This window comes from Streptopelia decaocto (assembly GCF_964273445.1).
Source record: "Streptopelia decaocto genome assembly, chromosome: 4".
NCBI lineage: Eukaryota > Metazoa > Chordata > Aves > Columbiformes > Columbidae > Streptopelia > Streptopelia decaocto.
Window position 1 is genome coordinate 36,641,973 of NC_138658.1, and position 21,356 is coordinate 36,663,328.

General features: G+C 40.1%; 1 protein-coding gene across 4 annotated transcripts in view; it reads left to right on the forward strand.

Annotated features, from left to right (window-relative positions):
* The first annotated feature begins 9,936 nt into the window (after positions 1 to 9,936).
* Positions 9,937 to 21,356, forward strand: part of KLHL2 (kelch like family member 2) — a 57,242-nt gene continuing 45,822 nt past the window's right edge. For all 4 annotated transcript variants that reach the window (XM_082050506.1, XM_082050507.1, XM_082050509.1 and 1 more), the window contains exons 1-3: positions 9,937 to 10,118; positions 13,064 to 13,189; positions 16,689 to 16,795. In XM_082050506.1, the coding sequence (XP_081906632.1) occupies positions 10,096 to 10,118; positions 13,064 to 13,189; positions 16,689 to 16,795 (256 nt within the window). In that variant the 5' untranslated portion in view covers positions 9,937 to 10,095. The remainder of the gene's footprint in view (positions 10,119 to 13,063; positions 13,190 to 16,688; positions 16,796 to 21,356) is intronic.

Sequence of the window (21,356 nt, forward strand, 5' to 3'; positions counted from 1 at the left end):
GAACCAAGACTCCTAAAATGAGAGATTTGATTCATCATTTGGACACCCAAGCTCAAGCAACTACATTTTTTTATTAGCATAATAATTTCAGTTGTAGAAGTACTCCTACAGTTGCCAGTCTTCCTGAAATACTATAGGCTAGCTATAATCTTGGGTTTAGACTGTTTTTTCGGATATCCAATACAGTCAGCTGAGAAAACACATACTTTGTCTGTGTCACGAAATATTACACGGAGGCACGCTGAGGTTAATTTAAGGGACAACAGAGTCCACAGCAACTTTTATTAAACCAGTAAGAAACAGGGTTTTAGCACTCCACAAGTGACTTAAATACAGGTTCGGATATCAGTTGAGGAAATAATTTGAAGGGGCAGCAACTGTTACAACCGGCGGTCCACAGTGTGCATGCACGTGGCTGCACCAAAACAATGCCGGAGCCGGCCCTGGGTCCCGGAGAAGCACACACTTGCCAAACACGGTGCAGGATTATTTTTTTTAAAAGAGATGCACGTACTCGTAGTGAGTACGGGAAGTGTGCACTCGCGATTCCGCGAGGGTAAATTTATAATACACTCGCAATTGTGCGAGGAAATAATTTACTTACACGTGCTAGTGTGCACGGAATCCTACACGTGCTTATCTGAAAGCACGGGAGGCAAATACACTCGCGGTTGTGCGAGGGGCTCTCAGCGGCCACTCGCGACTGTGCGAGGATTAATTTAAAGTACCCGTGCAAATGTGCACGGAAAATATATGTGCAAATGTGCACGGAAAGTATAAATGTGCTCGCAATCCTGCGAGAAGTTTTACTTACACACGTGGCGGCAGGGCAAGTGGAGTCTCCATCCCGGGGAGCGGGGGGGGCCCGTGGCTCCCGGCGGCAGGGGCCAAGCTCGTGCTCCGAGGGACCCGCACAATGGGCCGAGTCGCCGACGAGAGTCCCGTTTTTTATAGGCTGATCAGACCTGACTGGAGTCACTCTAGAAGCTTCTCTGCACCCCCCACACTGACTGTGGGTGCCCCTGAAGCCTTCCAAACATCCCCCACATTGCCTGTGGGTGCCCAGCGGCTCGGCACTCCCTTCTCCTAATGGGCCTGGGTGGTGTGCCCTGGGCCACACAAAAGAAGCTGTTAGCCTCAAGTAGCGGAGAAAGAGGGAGATGTGCCTACTCCAAACTGGGAGAGAGAGGGGGGTTGCATTCTGCCACAGTCTGCATTGTATCAGCAGCATACTATCTAACAAGTGAACACAATTGCTGCTATGTAGTTCCCATTTCTCTGTGCTTGTTCAGAGATAATTTTCTAACATTCTTTGTTTGTTCAGGTATTTATAAATCTGGTCTAATGTATAATCCATTACTGCAAACTGCTGTACACTTACAAAACACCTCTACTCAATGGCTTGCACACATATGCAGTACGCATGATAAATGGCACTAGACAAGTGTTTGAGGTTAAACCAAATAAACAAATGCTTCCGAGCATTTTAGAATCCTGAAGCCCCAGGAAGTTTACATTTGTCAACACTCATTTGAATATGGCTAATTTTATATATAAGTATTGTTTCTACTGAATGGAAAACAGAGTGGTCTCAATGGGTTACTGAAAAGCATGGTTGGGGGAAAAAATATGAGTTTAAATATTTGGAATGCATAAATGTTTATTGTACACAACACTAGGTAGCGTTTTTAGAAATATGTGACTGCCTATTTCAACTGGTTTATCCGAAATATGTATATAAACTTTATAGTATTATTCTACTTTTGTTCTTAGTAGAGCACCCAGTCTGTGTTTTGTTTTGGTATACTGTTTTAATTATTAGGTTTGCAGGTAATTTTTATAGTTAGAGGTTTTAATGATGTAAGTAAGGACTTAAAGACATAAGATTCTCTTTTGCTCAGTTCCTGTTCCATCTTCTGGCCGTTTTTGCAGACATTGTCATTTTAGTGCATCTGACTTCAAAGTCTGCTCCTGAGGGCTCATCCAGTGCTGGGGAGTCTAAACCAGGGAGTCTGGCCTGTTCTTAAATTACTTCCTCTGCAACTCCATCAATAATGATGATGTCCGATAAGGGTATGGTAAAAAGATGTGTTGTGGTTGAACAATGCTGTGCTATGACATCCTTATTTGCTGGCTGCCCTTAAGGAAAGCTAATGTAGATTAGAGGCCCAGGCTTAAATCCTATACTAAGGCATAACCTTTCCCATATCAGTAATAATTACAATATTTGGGGACTAACTTTCACAGTTGTATCCTCACAAAGAGGCCTAATATCTACTTTTCCTCCTCTCAGTTTTATTTAAAATTTGGCATGAATGGAAACAGGATTGGGATCACAACCTTTTTCACAGTCAACTATAAGGTGTAATTATTATTACTGTTTCTTACTCATATTACAGGTGCAATTAATATTTGAACTCTATTCAGTTCCATGTAAAGTATGCAGTCTCTGCTCTGAAAATATGGGGTTGTGACAGATTCCAGCACAACTAGAAATAGAAAGGGGAAGTGAAAAGGTAAAAATAACAGTAAAGTCTATTTTATTTGCATGAATTAGTTGTAATAGTCCTGACAGTCATAATGCTGTAAGCGCAGTCTATATTCTAGCCTCAAATTACAGACACTTCACAGGTACCTGTTTTATTTCAAGCTTCTGTAAGTTTTTAAAATCCTATGGAGATTAAAAAACAGATCACTTCTGAATACATTTAAAATAAAAGAACCTTTCTCTCCATGTATAGCTTCGGATTTTCACATCATGCAAGTGTAAGTTTTGTGTGCTGAACAGCATCAGGCTGTTTATACATGGTAATCATGTAACCAAAAACTGCCACTTGCTATGAAGCTTTGGCTTAATAAATAAAATGCCCTTTAAAATTCTGTGGCTGTTAAATGCAAGCTATTGAAAAGAGAAGAAGATAACACTGGTATTAATAAGAACTCTTTCAGTCTTTCACCAATTAATACACAAATTTGAATGCTGGAGGCATAGTGTGGCCATTTGTTAATTCAGGTAATAATAGATTAGTACAAATTATCTAGCAAAATGTCCTGAGTGTCCATAATGAAGCCCAGAGATAAGACTGATGAAAATAGGTAGGTAAAAGTTAATACAGTCATAGAGAGAGAATTTGGACTGCTTAATGCAGATGAGACAAAGGACATAATGTAACAGCGAATGGAAAAATTGTGAAGAACAGAATGGGCACTCTTGCTTACTTTAAAAATTTTACTGAATTTCCAGCTATATTAAAAAACAAATAAATTTAGGTTAAAGAAGAGATAAGTAAATAAGATATATCATGATACTCAGTTCCACAGTTTGATTTATGCTTTCAGTGTATATTTCTAAAAATAAATATGAAATGGATTAATTGTATCTCTTCTTTGTTTATTTTTCAAAATCACATTTCTGTTTATATTATATTATAAAGCCATCACAGTATGACAAGCATTTACTTACTGTACAAAGGGAAATGCAGAACTGTTTCTGAAGCTATTTGGGTTTAGATTATATATTGTCTAGGATAATTTTCATGGGAAAAGAGGAATGTTTGAGATAATTTGCCTTAAGAAAACTACTGATAAAATTAAAATAAAGACAGAGGATGAAATTTCAAGGAAAAAATATGTATTTTTTTTCCCCACAGTTCTTTTTCCTTTTTCTAAATATTTTGTCTGAAAATCGTAAAATGAACATGTCAAGAACTAGCTTGCATAAACTAACATTTTAGACTCTATGGTTAAATATTAGCCTTCTGACAAGGGAATCTTTTGAATATTCTGGATTCTGAGGATACCTATTTTTTTTTCCCTAATATATTAGTCTGGATAAAAATATTATTCTTTTGCACAGAAAAACTGTCAAGAAACTTTCCCTGATGCCAGTGAAAATTGACTACTTACTATATGAGCATCTGCTTGTAGCAGAATTATTGGACTAAGCCTTTTCCTACTTAAATCTTTGACTTTAATTTCCCCTTCATTTTTTTAAACTCAATATAATAAGAGTCCAATTTTACTAGACATTCTGCAAAGTTGAGTGTACTGATCTTGAGCTCTTTTCTTAATCTTTACAATGAATTTGCAATACCTTTGAGTCTTTCTTACACAAAATATTATTCCAAATGGGGATTTACTCAGTTTCTGGAACAGCAGCATGATCTGCTTTTCACTTTCTACAAACAACCTGTCTGTGCAAAATTATATGTGGTAACTACACAGATATGATTGTTATGACTTTCTCAATATAATATTTTATTTCATTGCCTTTTTGCACAACAAAATAATTTGTACAACATGTGAACTATATCCGACTTGTTCTTTCCCAGTCTACAGCATTTTTCATTTTCACTCAAGTACTGTAGACTCTGCAAATACTGTTCCTCCAGTCTTATTTATATATGCATATGAAACAATATGTATTCAGATTGATTCTTTGAGCATACTGTGTCACTTTTCCTGGTGTAAATTGCTCCCTATTACTCTTCTTAGGTAAGCTCACTATATGCATGACTACATGCAATTTGATCTATTCTTTTGCTGTAGGCCAATCATAGATACCAAGGACTATTTTAAATTAATAGAATTTCTGTGTATAGTTGTGCATCCAGTAGGCACTAGATGGCAGTATATCAATTGTTTAAATGTAATTTTAATTAATTAGCTGTACTTGTTCCCAAAAAAACGTGTAATAGTTGATTGAATTGGTTAGGACTATCTTATTGCTGTTAGAGTGCAGAGCAATTGCAGTGGAGCAGAAGTACACTGTCTTTGATGGACTTGCACCAATAGGTATAGTACTATACCTTACAGTTATTAACTATGAATAAAATTACTTCTGCTTCATTTTTCAAGAAAATAATGTTTTGACAAGTTACACAAGCGTGACTGAAAATAAGAACAATCTACACTCCTTTGAAGTAAAATGATCAGGAAAAGACTCCAGTGACTGAGAAGACTTCCATGAACAAGAAGACTACCCTAATGGTCCTGCTTATCCACATGATATATCACTTGCTAAGGACTGGATCTTGTAAATCGTTTTGTTTTTTTTTTTTTTATGCGTGTGTGTGTGCGTGTGTGTGTGTGTACAGGCTGTCCACAAAACCCATGCAGAACGTATTTCAGTGAGGTGTCACTCTGTTGAAGGGTGGAGCTCCATCATCAGCTTTGCCTGCAGCTGATTGGGATGGTCCAGCTTTTCCCAAGAAATCCTTGCTGCAGGTTTCTGCTGCTACCTTTGCATCGTGTCCAAGTTGTCACATGGCTACAAGGTGAAATCTAATAATTTTTTGTGGGTTTTCTGCTAGTTCAGTGAATGGAACCCACTCAGTATAGAGACCTGATTACCAGGAAGCAATACAAGTCAGAAAGTAGGAGCTGGTCCATCTCTTCCACAGTCATCTTACGGCTACACCATACATGAAATACAAACCTTCATAGTGCTGGGCCTCAGATCTGCTCATCAAGATTTCTACTTTGCATCTCAGTAATTTGCAGTACTAATGTGAATCAAAGCCATGACCTATACTTGTTTCCATTTGTAATCCTTGCTTGAACTCAGACTACATTTTTCTGTGGCACTAAAATGAACTTGTAATCTACCAGGAACACTGCCCTGTTCAGCACTGATTGCACAGACTGGACTTCTCCACTGAGCAGAACTCAGACTTCATACTATTTGCTTTTTATTTGGCCTTTCTTTCACGAGACTCGGATTGGAGTATTTAAAGCCTGTTTACCAGGCTGTGTGCTATGTCAGGTCTTTTTGGAAATTACACCATGTCTGGTTTTGAAAACTGAAAAAAAACAGTCCTTAGTTACTAATTTTCTTCATCACATAAGGTCCATGAACTCTACAGCATAAACCTTACTGTTTACCTGTTTTCATTAAGTATGTATCATTCTTAAGTGCTCCAGCAATTGCTTACACAGAAGAATAGTGCTAGAAAAACTAAACATTTTTATCCATGCTTAATTGTGTTTAACTGATTTTGGTCACAGTACAATTTATTTTTGAGAGCAGCTGCTTTGCTATGCCTTATTTCACATTCCAAATTTACGTCTTATTTTTTTCCCTCTCTGCCTACTCTCCAGTACATATTCCTCTGCAATCTCATCCTTTTCTCAGTCTTCTGCATACACATGCTTTTCCTTTTCACATTACTTATCAATGTAATTCTTCCCAACTGCATTCATGTCCTTAGCTAAGTGGTTCTCAGAAACTTTGAATATTCCATTCTTATAGAGAAAAAAAAAAAAAAAGAGTCTCTTACACTGGAGTAAGGCCTTTTAAGATTAGTTAATGATAGATATTATATTAGTGCTCAGACAAAAGAATGCAGTAATAGCTAATGCCTGTATTGACCTCAAGTCCTGTCATGAATGCCACGTAGGTCCTTGTGGATCCGTTTAGATGCAGAAGCCTTGGTTGTATACAAGTCTGTTGCTGGATGGTAATGTTACTAGGGGGTGAAATGCACAGGGAAAGCAATGGATGTGTGCCATGAATTATTTTGGATAAAAATTACTTATTTTTATGCAAATTTTATACATAAATTACCCACAACTAAATTCAGTAGTATACAAATATAATAGATAACCTAGCAGATAAAAAAGTGAGGAAGGACCTTGTTTTTCTGTTTGAAGCAATAGCAATACAGAGATATACTGAAGTCTTCAATTCTAGCCCCTTCCTTTCTTCTTCTTTTGTCATGAACAGGATCCCAGCCTTAGCAGCATCTTCTAATAAGTATTCTGGCCAAATTGTTAAAAAGCTATGTCTTCTAATATGTTAAACAAGAATAAATATTCTTACAAATGTATTTTTTGTCCTTTTTGAAGAGGTCTTCCTAACTTGCGTTTGTCAATTAGAAATACTGGTACGAACTTATTTCACTGTTCTCTGTGGCTAAACCTAATACAGATTTCTTCTAACATGACCACGTCAGCACGGTATGTGGTGTCTTAAAGATGCTTGTAGAACACCATGTATACATGCAGTTACATTGACTGTTACCAGGATTGCTTATTCCATGTGTAGGGCTGTGTAACTCATGGAACTATCTTGCTAGAAAACAGAGCATTTTCAGTGGATGTACTTCACTGATGTCTGGTGGCAGGATTTCTGTGTCAATATAGCCAAAGAACCATGCAGTCACTAGTAAGCATTGGCAGCATTCCTTTAAAACTCTCTAAAACAAGTAGGAAAGGACCAAGAGTTGTTACAGGGGCTGTCCTAAACACAACTGGGAGTTTCCTCAGTAAATGCAGTGATTTGAATTGCTGCAGCATAAACAAACATGGCAGCTGTTTCATCATAGGTAAGAAATGTAGCCTCTTCCCTTTCAAAACAACATATAAACACCCCCACACATATTTAAGTGTTTTTGTTTCTGTTTTTTTCTCTGTTATTTTCTAAGAGGAGGTATTGGAACAAGCAAAATCCCATAGAAATCAAAACGTATTTAAAGGATGTATTTTCTCATGGTTAGATGTGTAGGTTGTTTTGCCATAACCACATAATGCATTTTGGATGCAGTCATTTTTGTTTCAGCTGTTTATGATTCCTTTCAAGATTACTGAAGTACAAAGACATAATTTTAGAAAAAAAAATAGAACCCTGCCCTATTTGTGTTTCTTTTTGATGTTCTGTATCACAGAAGTTACTTCAACTAACATTAAACATTTGGCTCAAAAGCCAAAACAACATTGCAAGAAAATGACAGAAGTCCCACATTGGAAATGCTTAAAGTTCATTTAAAAATGAGCGTTATTAAACAGTACTGCTGTTTGAACAAGGGGGAGCATCAGCAGCTGCCTACATGCTTGCAGGATCTGTATGTGTGTACACAAACCCTCATCAGCTTCCAGAGAAGTTTACAATGACTTCATACTCTAATGTGGTCCCTTAAACACAGCACAATCTACTACTAGTAAGATTCATGTAGGTCTTACAGATCAGTAAAAGAGGATCTTTGTCTTACAAAGTGACATGAACAGGAGTTAGCTCTGGGGGTACAGAAACCTGCCAATGTGATGTGACAGTTGTCAGCAACATTCTGATCTACCCATGCCAGACCTGCTGATGAACTCAGAACTTGCTGACTCTAGGACACATGAAGCCAGCTGAATTTTAAACCTCTGTTTCAGGGTGTATGATTGCTAGCTGGCCCCTTCGGAGCAGACTGCCCTGCAAGCAGGTTTTGTTGCATCTTTCAAATCTTTAACACGTAGCTTGTCTTCTCCAATACAACCCAGAGGCAAATCTAGTTGTCTCTTGAGAAGAGACAAATTCAGCAGTTACAAAGCACAGATTTCATAAAAACAGGCACTGACAGTTGCAATTATTTCATTTAGAAAAACCTCCAGTGGAAGGCCATTGAAAAAATGTAAAAGTGTTCTCAGATCAAACATCACAGTGCAGTGAAAGAGGATTGGTAAACTGAGAAAACTAAACCAGCATTTTTCAAATGAGGAATATTATTAGAGATTAACAAACATGAAATAAGAAATTAAAATACATTTAGTTTTAATAACCTGTGTTTTTATTAGAAGCATTGATAAAGGCTTTATGTATCCATCTGTAATATTCTTCACTCAAAATGCACCTGCCATTTTCTGGTTTGCCTTCTTACAATGTGCTGTCCTCAAACTCCTCTCACTCTTAGAAAAATAGTTTTTCATCAGTGAGAGACTTATTAGTTATAGATTAACTTAATCAATGTCAAATCTCTTGTGAAGAAGCATTTTGTTTTTACTGATACTGTAACTCTTGAATACCCAAATCATGTTCAGCTTGCTAACCACTACATAATCTTCTGAGATGCGGAAGTAACTTACAGGCATTTAAGTACAGTGAGTTCTTCTTGAATCCCTCAAGTTAAAAGTTGCCAAATATACTATTCTTCATTACTGTTTGAATTAGTTTTGCTTACAAAGACACGTGTTTGAAATAGATCCCTGTCCTGTTTGTGGTTCTTTTTGCCTAATGGCAAACATAAAACCACAACTCAAGTACTTAATGGTCAACATTAGTGATGTTTGTGATTGTACGACTAGAGACAGGAGGGCAGCTGTGTTGAGTAGCAGAGTCACTGTTCTGCTGGACTGGTTCAAACAAAAGTGGATGAGATCCAGGAGGTCACAGTGAACCAGAGCACCAGCGCTGCAGCCTGTTCAAACCCAGAGTCCACCTTCTCCGCCCTGACATTCTTTTGGGTTCTGTTTTGGCTTCCATTCTGAGCTGGCACCACCTGCACAGGCTGGTGTCACGCCAGCTCCTCGCCTGGCCTGGGTCGCTGGTCGTGGTCGCTCTCCGTTAGGGCTGGTCTTCTCGGAGAAGAGACCTGTCACTTTTTTTTTTCTGGAAAAATAAAAAATGAACAGTCTCGACTGGAGGGCTGGAGCAGGTCCGTGTCCCCCCGCGGGGACCTCACGCCACCCTCCTTCCCCCTGAGGCCGCCCTGCCCCGGGCGCTCCATGGGACACGTCGCCGGCGGGACAGCTCGGGGCGTCGCTCTCCGGCCCTGCCCTGAGCCGCCGCGCTCCGGCAGGTGGGCGATGCCCGCTCAGGTGCCCTGGGACGGAAAGGGGCACTGGACCCAGGCGCGTCCCCTCCAGGACACGCTTCTGACAGCGAAGGGGAACAACACCCCCCTGTCGTTCTCCCAAAGACGAGGGGCGCGCAGCCACTCGGGCGGGGCTGCACCACTCAGGCTGCAGCCCGCCCCGCAGCCCCGAGTGCTCCCAGCCCAGCGCCCGGGCGGGAGGCTCCGGCGCTGGGGAGCCTGCGCACCCGGGACTGCGGCCGCCGGCACCGCCTGAGGGGCGACCGCCCCCCCGCCTCACAGGGGCCGGCGCCCCCATTCCACTGCGGCGCCTGCGCGCCGCGGCCCGTCCCCGCCACCGCTCTCCCGCGGGCGGGAACCCGGAAGTGGGCAGCGCCGGCGGCTCCCGGCGGGCCGGCGGGTAGCGGGGGCTCCGCCGGAGGGGCGCAGCCGGCACCCCGCAGCGGGGCAGCGGCGGCTGGCATGGTGCTGGCGGCAGCGCGCCGCGCCCGCGTTGCACGGAGGAAGCCCGAGCGGAGCCGCGATGGAGATGCTGCTGCCGCCCGTGTGAGTGCGGCAGCGGGGCGGGCGGGGAGGCTGCCGGGCTCCCTGAGCCCGCCGGGACGGCGGTGCGGAGCGCTGGGCAGGGCTGGGGGCATGGGGCCGGGCCCAGCCGCCCAGCAGCGAGCTGAGCTACCGCGGCGCTCCGCAGCCCGCCCATCCCGCGGCGTGGCCGGCCCGCTCCGGGCCGCTCGGCATCGGGAGGGAGCGGTGCCCGCGGGCAGCCCCTGCCCCGGCGGGGGGCAACCGGTGGGGGGCGGCGCTGGCGGGAGGGTCATGTCGGCGACCGGGTGGCGGAGCCGGTGTCTGGTGACCGGCGGGCCAGGGCTCCCCAGGGCTAGCGCTGCCGCCCCGGGGTTTGAGATGCCCCGTCGTGCCGCTGCCGCCCTCTGCGCTGCCCGCGTCGGCAGGGCGCTGGGGGCCGGGGCGGGCATGGGGCCGGCGGGCCGGGCCGTGGGGCAGCGGGCGGGCAGGGATGCCGGCACACCGCGCCCCCCTTCCTCCTCCCCGCCTTCCCTTGTGCCTTCCAGCTTGCGGGGACAGGCCTTTTTTTATTTATATTTTTTTTTCCTCCTCCCCCTCAGTCCTTCTGCTTCCTCCATATGTGGTCCCAAATTACACTCCCCGTTTGACTCAGCAGTCATGCTCATCACACTCTCGGTTTTCTGGTTATTTAGTTAAGCATCTTTTTTAGTAGCAGTGCACTAGGCAAGCCATGTATTTCGAGCTGCACTTCAGTTGGGTTGATCCAGCCTGTTATATGCTCCAGTTCAGCGCAGCTTCATCCCGCGCCTTCGGGAGGTTGTTTTCAGGTACGTGTAGGTGAGGCTTTTGGGATCGAACCAAAGGGAACCAGTTGCACCAGCAATGACCTAACTGGTGAAATGGTAAGAGATGCTCAAGTAGCTTCGGGCAGACGAGCTGCTCTAGAAATAGAAGGCATGTGACTGACTGTTTTGTAGGCTTCATTACCTTAAAACAAAATCATCCTTTGTATCAAACTAGTGAAACTTCAGAGAATGAATTTATGCTTCATAGGAACTCCTCCATCTATCCACATTGCTTGGCAGCTCTTTACAGGCAGCTCTGACCAGCGTTTCTTGCATATATGTATGTGATGTGTATATAGTTTCTATATGTGTGCAGATATGTACACATCAGTATTTGATGTATTACTTTGGAATGTAAAAAGCATTCTTATCTTGTACTTGGTATGTCAGTGGTATAATTAAAAGCTGTGTCTCTTCTTCACAGTTGGTCTTTGGTGTTTTGAATGTTCCCTGAAGTCAGTAACTTCTGTGTATCATTTTTCTGAATGCTGATCACTACATATGTCAAAGAATTTAGAAGAGTAATATTCAGTGTAAAGGAATTTGCTAGATAGGATGTCTTTTCTTTCTTTTTTTTTTTTTTTTTAATACTTCCATACAGCAGCATATGCATGTGCTCTATAACATATAACTTGATTTTTTTTTTTCTGATTGATGCAGATTTCCTGTCTTGCTTGGCCCCTTTCAGCAGTGAGTTTTATAATTTTCAAAACTGAGCATGTAAGTTTTAATTCATAGCAGTTCATGGTACAATGTAGCAAGTTCGTAGTAGTTTGAGTTCTGCAGAGGGACCTTACTTTGTTAGCCAGTGTTTTACAGATACTTTTAAAAATTCCTTTGTTGCTTGATGCAGTTTTGTGCTGGTTTGCTCCAAAACTTTGTAGCTAGTTTTAGAATAATGAAAAGTAGACCCAACTACTTTGCTTTGCATGTTGTTGTAGTACACAGAATGTAGAGTTCTAGGTTAAAATCTTAAATTATAATTGAAATTTTATTTTAATCTTCCTTAGACATGCCCAGGTAAAAAGTTGTTGGTATGGTGGAAGAAAGGGTGGGATCAATGCATATGTTCAATTTGACTATTACTGAAATCTACTAAGGTTGAGTTTTCATTTGAAATCAGTTCTCTGAGGTAAAGTGACTTCAGTGACTTTGCTTATTTCCAGCTTGGTGGTTCAGGAATATAGTTACAGTAGTGCAGGTAAAAACATCACTAATGCTAAGGATTTTCTGAGTACTACAACAATGTAATTTGCCTTGCAAAAATAACATTGTGATTGTAAACACGAAACTCATTGGCTTCACTTGGCATAAAAAACCCACTTGTGATTTGAACAGTCCTAGTGCCTGAGTGGTGTACATAACTATTTGTCTGCAAAGGTTAGTGTCTGTAGAACTTGGGTATTTCTTAGAAAGAGGTAATTGTAGACACAGTTAATGACTTTTCATACTGCTCAGTTTTTCTCTTGCTATTTTGTGTGGGTTTTGAGAGTAAGGAAAATTAAGGTGTTGGTCATCTTTTGCTTTTCAAAACATTGAGTGGATCAGCAAAACTACTCAGTTTTTCTCATACTCACATTTCATGCTGCTGCTAGGGAAAGCCAGGACAATTGCAGTAGTCTGATGACACGATCTTCCTGTCGGAGATGAAGTGGGAGCTGCATGAACCAGTAAGGGAGGTCCTGGTGGAAGGACAGAGAGCAGCTCTTGTCTTGCAGGCAGTGAAGGCCTTGAGACACAAGGGTGATGTATGCTGTGTTCTGCCATCGATTTGTATGGGCAGCAGGCTAGAAGTTCCCAAACCTCTGCCGCTCCCCTCACTTCAGGGTTTATTGGAAATATTCTGGAGCATCATCTTCATGTTTTCCTTAGTGGAGACTGTTGTTAGCCCTGGGTGCCTCTGTTAGCCTTGCTAGTGTTGGTCACCAATTTTTTGCTTCCTTAGGAATTCTACCTACTCTTCCACGCTGTTGGTAATAGGGAAATGAAAATTGCTTGGAGTAAAGAATAAGCTGAAGCGCAAATATTTTCCTTGTCTCCAAGGTGAAAGTGGAGAAGATAAGAGTGACAGAACTGGAGATTAGACAGAAGTATTAACTCTTCTTTTCTCTTCCTTTCCAGATGTACCAAACTTTGCCATCAGAAACCCTTGGATCTGAAAGATGATAACACTGAAATTCACTGTCCTGTTACAGTAAATCCATGGCACATGAAGAAAGCTTTCAAAGTTATGAATGAATTAAGAAGGTATTACTTCACTGTATACATCTGCCTGGAGTCCATAATACATTTTTAACTTTAAGTTAATAATAATAGTTTATTTATGCAATTTCAGAAGTGTAGCTGATGAAAAGGATCAAATATCCATTGGAGTGATAGCTGAATGGTAGTCATGTGATGATAGCTCAAATGTTTACAGTATGTTTTTCCCCACATAAGTTAATCAAAACTAGGTTTATGAGACTTGAAAATTATTTAGAGGTTGTATTTAAGGAGTTACAGCTACTGGTCCTGTCTTATATGTAGTTGATCCTGGATAGATGAGAAGTGACTCTTTAGTTGGCTCTTTGTATGTCTGTTGTTGATTTTTGTGGTAGGCTGTGAAGTGGAAAAATGTTAAAATTTTGTAGTCTGGAGGCAAAGGTCACAGTCTAACAAATGTAAACCAACTGACAGTATGCTTTCTTTTCTTTGTTATCTTTTGCTTGTCCCCTGGTGGAAATTGATGAACTCCCAAATCAAATGTTGAAAGTAACTTTTCTTAATAAAGTTTTATAAGACCTTGAGTGATACTACCATCAGTTTCAGCAGAGCTGGGAGAATGGTGCTGATGCTGTTCTTAGCACCCATATTGATTTATTTTCTACATACGAGTAGGTGAGATGGTGTTGAAAACTGTGACAGCTGGTAATTAGAGCTCACAACTGAGCTGTGGTAATTAGAACTCACAACTATCACTGACAGTAATTCAGTTTTATAACTAACAGCAACAATGGAGAAATTAAATAAATAAAGCCTTTCTCTGGCACAGACAATACTGGAGGGTGTGAAAATCATGTAGTCTTTTGTTATTTCCCGTATAAGATTAAAAACTAGAGAGGCTTCACCTGAAAAAAGTCAGCAACTGATACCCTATTAAAGTATGCCTTTGATCTTCGCTGTTACGGATGGGTAAATTGTTAATACTATGGTAGAGACTGTGATCAGATCAATGCATTTATCTGTCTCTGACAGATTGTACTGTACTGGAAGAGGGGAGAAAATCATATGTTGACTATATGACTTAAACGCAGCTCAAAGACTTCCTTAGTCTGAGGATAATGGCATAAGAGCAGAGACTATTTTTCTAGTATGTTAACAGCCTAGTTACCTTATGCTGGAAGGACTGAGACTTGTTGCTTCCCCTTACTTACGCCTTTGGCTTTTTCGAGGATCCTAGTAACCAGATTTAATTTTTCAAAAAGTGTAATAGAGCCTGGCTAGAGTCAGCAGCCATGACTTCTGAAGGATGAGCAAGAGTTTGGATGAAGAAAGAGTTTCCCAGAATGAATCTTACAACAGTTTCAGAAGTCAGAAACCTTACCTGCGTTTTGTTGTGTTGAGAGTAAAAGATTCATGGTCTTCCAGCAGAGCGCATTGTTTGAAGGCCTAGGATTATTTTCAGAATATAGTTTAGTTTCCATGGTTACTCAAATTCGAATTGCTGTAGAAGCAATTTGAGCAATTTTGCCTTACATGTATAAATAGTTAAAGTTGGAATAGGAGTAGTGTCATGCAAACCTTAACTATTTTTTATTTAATAAGCTTGCTGATACAGCAATCTTTACTATTTGAGTACAGCTTTTAAAATTGTAAGTGCTGATTATAAACATTAATATTTGCATTTATTTGTTTGAATTAATAAATGGAAATATTTTAGAAATGTTTCAGACTTTGACTTTAAATGAAGACTTAATCAAGGAAATTATATTTTTTATTATATTGACTACATTTTTAAAGTGGTTTCTATCTCAGTTCTTCTCATTAGTGTGGCACAAGCAGGTATTTGCCAGAGCTATATTCTCCAGAAAGTAGATAACTAGTGAAGACGTAATTTGCTTAAGCATCTAAAATACATTGGTTTTGGAATGCGTAAGTCTGTGAGTTTATATTACATTTTTGGCTGCTGTCAAGTTTCCCGGATCTATTAGCTCTTAAGAGGGTTTTTCTGTGCCTTCAAATTTTGACAAATTTGACTAATTTTGTCCTTGGTAGTTTTTGCATTTCATTACTCACAATTACCTCAACACTGAGTCAGAGAGATCATTAGGATAGCTAATCAGTTCTTGATATGTGAAGAAATTACCCTCTGATGCTTATCTTTGCTCTTCATTATAATTTGCTTTTATCACAATGGAATTTGACCTTATTTATATTTGTTAAAATCCTCATTCTTACAAACAAGGCTGTACCAAAATCTTTTGAAGATGTGGATAATGACCTTTCTCTATATAAACTAATGAAGAACAACCTGCTAGCTGGTAAACCATTATTGTTCTTATATCTATACTTTTTTGCCCTCCATTTCTCGTTTCCTTCACCAAAATGCTGTACTCCCCAGGCCTTTGTTCATTCAGTCACTATACAAGCAAATGGTTAAAATATTGCTTCAGAACACAAGCTTTTCCAAAATAAATTGGTGTGCCCTCCTGAAGGTGCTGAGTTGCTGTGGAAGCCACAAGATGCTTGCAGCAGAGTACATGATTAAGTTTATAGGGTTCTTTCTTTATCAGTAGTTTATTTAGCTTGTCAGTTTTGTAGTAAGCGAGGGTATATCCATTCACCTAATGCAGTACCAGACTAGAGATATATCCAGAATACCTCTGACTTGCTATGTTTATATATGTGCAATGGAATTAATTTGCTGGAGTTTTGCATTGATGTATTTCTGTTGCTTCAGGCTTCACTGTTCTCTTTGGTATTTCTTTGCAGCTAAGTATGAAACCTTTTGTTCCTGTTGTCAAGCTGCGTGCAGGTGTTTGAAAACCTGGGTATCTGACCTCTTATGTGCAGCTTTCTGTTTAAGTTTTTGTATAATGTAATGGTTGTTTTCAAGCTCCTCTGAATTCTGTGTTTTATCTGAATATGGTCATTACCTTATATTAAACATATTTTTGTTAATAACTGTATTGCAGGCTAAACTTACAAGATTTAGATAGTCGTTGTAGGTATTAAGAGCTGAAAGGGGGAAAATATTCTAATACTAGGATTGCAATATGGCCCCAAAGGTTGGCCACTGAAATTTTTGGTGTGTGACCTCCAGTAGGCAACCTTACTTGAGGCTGAACTCAAAGATTCCTTGTTATCTGTAAGATCTTATTTCTTACCTCAATTTTTTAGTGTTTGGGTAGATAAAATTCTTTTTTCGATCATAGTTATTCAAAGAGGCCCAGACTTCCAGTGAAAAGATTTTATAAATTGGACTGATACAAATTTTTGTTATTCAATGCAAAAAAAAACTTCTGTGCAAGAAATCGCAATTATCACAATTCAGTTGTCTGGTTTTAGAGTTCTGTGTACCCAAGCACCATCTGTAATCCGATTGAGTAATAGCCATGTGGTTGTGTAACACATTTAAAAACAATGCTTTATCAACACTATCTGCCTCCTTCTTTTGAGGGCATGGGAAAAGAAATTGTGAGAGAAGTTATATGATTTTCTGTGGTAGTTCACTTGATAAAATTGCTTTCTTTATATTTCTAAATAGTCAAAACTTGCTGTGTGACGTGACGATAGTAGCTGAAGACATGGAAATTGCAGCGCATAGAGTTGTGCTAGCTGCGTGCAGCCCCTACTTCCATGCCATGTTTACAGGTACCAGATGTTTCAATACTTACTATGTTCTAATCCATCCAACTGTATAAAGCTCAAAATTAAAAGACTTTTACTTTTTAGGATCTCCTTTAATATTTAGATAAACCAACACGTACATTTGGGTTTCCTGATGGATTATTTTTTGCAGTCTAAAGACATACTGGCAACTTATTCTATGTTAGCACAATGAATGCTTTAAAAAGTCTCCTTCATTTAAAACAATTTATACGTAAAGTAAGCCAGGAGTAGTAGATTTGTTATACCCTTCAAGGCTGTAGTAATCTCACTTGTCCAAAAGCAGGTTAAAATAACTTCCATGTAAATTTTGGAGTCAATTGTGTCCTTTAACAAGTACTGCTGCTATGTTCTATAGTCCCCAAGTACTGTAGGCTGTTAGTAGATATTAAAGCTTTCCATGGCTTTGGCAGCCTATGGCTGGAGTGCATGTTTCAGTATTTTTAGGGTAATTCTTTGTGACAGATGTACTCTGCATCGTTGCCACAAATTTTCTGTGCAGGCTTTATTCTGCCTCTGCCCGCTCCACGCTGGCCAAGTTGTTGCTTTGCTACTACAACAGGAACGCTGAAGGCTTGTGAGGCTGAGATGGGTTCAGATACATAGGAGCCTCTGGCTGAATTCCTGTGCTGTGGATTTAATTTCATAATGGTTATACACACATTGAAATCATGTGGAATTTGGTGTAAAAGTGATAATGCTACTAAATGCATGTTAAAATTAATTTTTGAAGTCTTGCCTGTTCCTTCTCACATCTCATGCCAGTTTAGTAGCTAATGTTGACTGCCTGAAATGAAAAACATTCTCTGCAGCATGTTACTTCTAAATACCAGCTCAGGCGGAGGCAGAAATGTGACTCTTGGGCTATCGCTATGCAAGCAAAATGGAGTTTTAATAACTTAAATTGTGTGCAACTGGAAGGTTGAAATATGAAATACTGTTGTGTCCTGGGGAAGCAGCTGATTATTCTTGATTTTATGTGCAAATATTTGACACAACCAAAGCTACAAGTGGAGTCACTACTAGCAGCAACAATGCTTTAAAGTTGTGTGTAAAATTATGTATCTCTTCCTCTGGTAGTTTGTCAAGTTTGCTTTTGCATTTGAAACAAGCATTGCAGGTGACTGATAGATTCTTTCTTAATTTTTCCTGCTGTCCTTCAAGTTAGAAGGAAAGCAGCTGCTTCTACAGTTCCCTTCCATCACCTTAGTAACAGAAACACAAGCTTCTTACATTAGTTCTGTATTAAAGATTACCTGTTGTTGACTGTCACATTGAAAATACTCTTTTCATGGAGTGTAGTTTTATATTACGCTTTCTGTGATTAAGACATTTCTGCTTGCCCCGACTGCCCTTTCCGTGAAAGAGTTTATTACCCGTGAGGGCTGCCAGTGCTCTAAGTGTCTGTGGCCACTCTCCAAAGGGAATCGCTGAAATCTTGCTTCTTCTCTTGCTTCAGTCCCTTTAAAAAATTTTAGCTTGTTTTATGTTTTTAAATATTCATCTCCTTTGACACCCAGTGGTGCAGGAAGTGGGAAGAGTTTAACCTGTACATCTGTGGCAAGGTTAGTGTGGTTGGTGAACTAAATTGGTGGGAGTTTAAATATAATTCAACTGTGGCTTCAAGATTTATCGACGGATTTTCATACTCCTCTCATAGGCTGCTTTCAGCAAGGCCCAGCTGTGGTGTTGATGTAGTTCAGCCACTCCCCACTGAAAATATCCTAAGTTCGTCATAATTTTTATCTCCATGAACCCTGCAATTCACACTTCTCTGGATTTGTATTCTCATCCAGTAATCTGCAAGTTCAAACAAGCAAGTTTCATCCCTTCACCAGCTACAACCAAATGGAAAAGTATCTTCCTCCATCCAGAATAAAACAGTAACTCAAAAGACAGTAAAAGAAATTGCACTTTAGTCCTTCAGGGTTAGTTCTTGACTAGAAATTGAAAGCTCATATTTAGACACGTTTGCAGGTTACTTCCATCTTTCTCTGAGTCGTTAGGTACTGACTGCTGTGCAGGCCAGGATATAGCATTAACTGAGATCAAACCTTCTGCCTCAGGATTTTTTCCTGTTTGCACTTGTAATGGTAGAAGTAGCCCCATTAAATCCAGAAAGAAAAAGTTACTGCCTTTTAAAGTAACAAAATCTGGTAAGTTAGTAAAAATTATCCTATGGGGGAGGAAGGGGGGGAGATTAAGCATCTGAGACTGTTGTTAGGAATAATTCTTCCTTCTGTAGACAGTGGAATTCTTTAGAAATATGTATTGCGATCAGAATTAAATACACTTAAATGTTTAGAGGAAAGTATTATAAAACATCAGTAAAGGGACATTTTAGTGGCCATAGGGCCTGGCTTGGGACAAGTGTGACCTGACTTTGTCTTTTCTGTGATGGCAGTTGTCCTCAGGAAATTACCTGCTGTCTTTGCTTCCATTCTCCATTTGTAAAATTCTGTTTAGATTAAAAAAAGAAAAGCCTTCCTTACAGTACTTCGTGAGGGAACATATAAGCTTTTTAGGTAGCATTTTAGTAACTTCAGCTCCGCTAGTGCTCTGCTGCTCCTGCTTGGGAGGTTACAAAGCAAAGCACTGAGCTGGTCCGTTCGTGATACGCTTTCTGTTCCCAATATGCTTTCCCTTCTACTCGCAATATGCTTTCCTGTCACTAACAACTCTGTGGAGATGTGGTGGTGCTGCCTCCAGTCATGAATGGAGTGGTTCAGCAGGTTGAATTCTAGACTGAGACTGCCTGGTGAGTGAACCTATGATTTCCTGCATATGATCTGTCAAACAAGTCTGGAACACAAGAGTGTTCCAATCTAGAATTGTTGTAAGACTGCATGTCCTTTTTAAAATTTTTATTTTATTTATTTATTTATTAGATTCTGGGCTCTGTTGTTAAACAGAGAGAATGCCTATCCATTGCTCTAGAAGCCTTGACACAAAATCTGAAAACAGAACTAATGTGCTTGCAGAATATCAAACTCTCCCACACACATGATTTTCCCAAAGGACCACCTCCACAGCAGCTTGCATAATAAATAACTTGCAGCATGCATGCTCTGAAGATCAATAGGTTTAATCTGTGTCAAACTCAATGTAGAAACTTGGAATACAGGGCCCTGCAGAGAGCACGCTGCAGTCATCTTTCAGTGGTGTCGGGAAATGATTCAGAAGAGCAGGTGAAAAGAGAAAGTTCTAGGGGGCTGGATTTTGCTGGTTTTGAGGTGGTTCTTCATCAGTGTTTTCCAGAATGCTAGCAACCTGTGCTGCCATTAAGTAGTAGTATGTTGCTGTAGATTTTCTTCTCCACTCCCTGCCATTTAAAGGGTTGATTGATAATGCCATTCCTTACCCTTCAGCTGAAAAAAGTCATGAATAACAGTAGATTTATCAGTGATGATCCCTTTGACAAATGCGCTGGGTAAAATGCATTGTTTGTCACTAATCCTGGAGACCACAGGATAATGAACAATGAAAAAGGGTATGTATTTCATAAAGAAATATCAGCAATGATAAGCATCTTCTGATTCACTTCCCCATCCTGTCTGCTCTGTTGTTGTATACATTGAATTTGTTGCCTCATCAATACCCTTATCTCTAGATGTCTAGGGGAAAGAAATAAGAATACATCCAATATAGAAGAATAAGAAATGTGTGTATCCAGAGACTGGGATATACTCTTCCAAAGTCAAAGCTGATATGTGTACCAACATAACTGGTGTAGTTCATGTTTTGCTTCTCAGTGCAAGTTGATGCAAAAAAGGGTAAAGGTCTGAGATGACCAGGTGTGTGGTTGGTAGTCATGGATAAGGTTATAATCATTACTTCAAAATGTGTCTTCGGGCAATTATTTCAAATATAAGCAGAATGTTGCATTTTGAGAAACATCATATTTTAGAAGGTGGAAGCTATTTTGCAGGCCTTCTTATGAAGATTGGTTGTGGCGTATGGCCAATATGTCAGCCCCCACAAAATGGGATCCAACAAGTTTTCCCTTGCTTACCATTTTATCTTAGCTTGAGTTTTAACTGCTATAACAGATGTGTAACAGAGGTGAAATTGCTGAGAGAGTAATAGGTAGGCAAGCAAAGAAATATGTATGCTAATTCTTCTGTGGGGATATACATTTTCTTTTTAAAGTAAAGTGACTCCAGACTGCATTTGGTATGCTCCTTCGATTAAGAAGTTAATAAAGCTAGAGTATTTTAATAGCTTGCTTTGCCAGCAAAAATGTTTTTGTATGCATTTGAAGAGTTTTATTTAGGCTTGATAACAATATTTTCCTGATACTGTACACTGGTGAAAATAGGTCACCTGCAGTAAAGTATTAACCCAGGTAGCATTTGTGTGATGGTAACAACAAAACCTTTCTCTTTGGACGGATGAAGGAAAGAAATGGAATTATTATTATAATATGAAAGTTGTTTTACTGTCACAACTGATCATACACAAAAAGTTCTGCTTCTGGCAGGAGCAATTACTATTAAACTTTTACATATGTGCTGTATTTCTGTCTAATTTATTTGACAAACTGTAT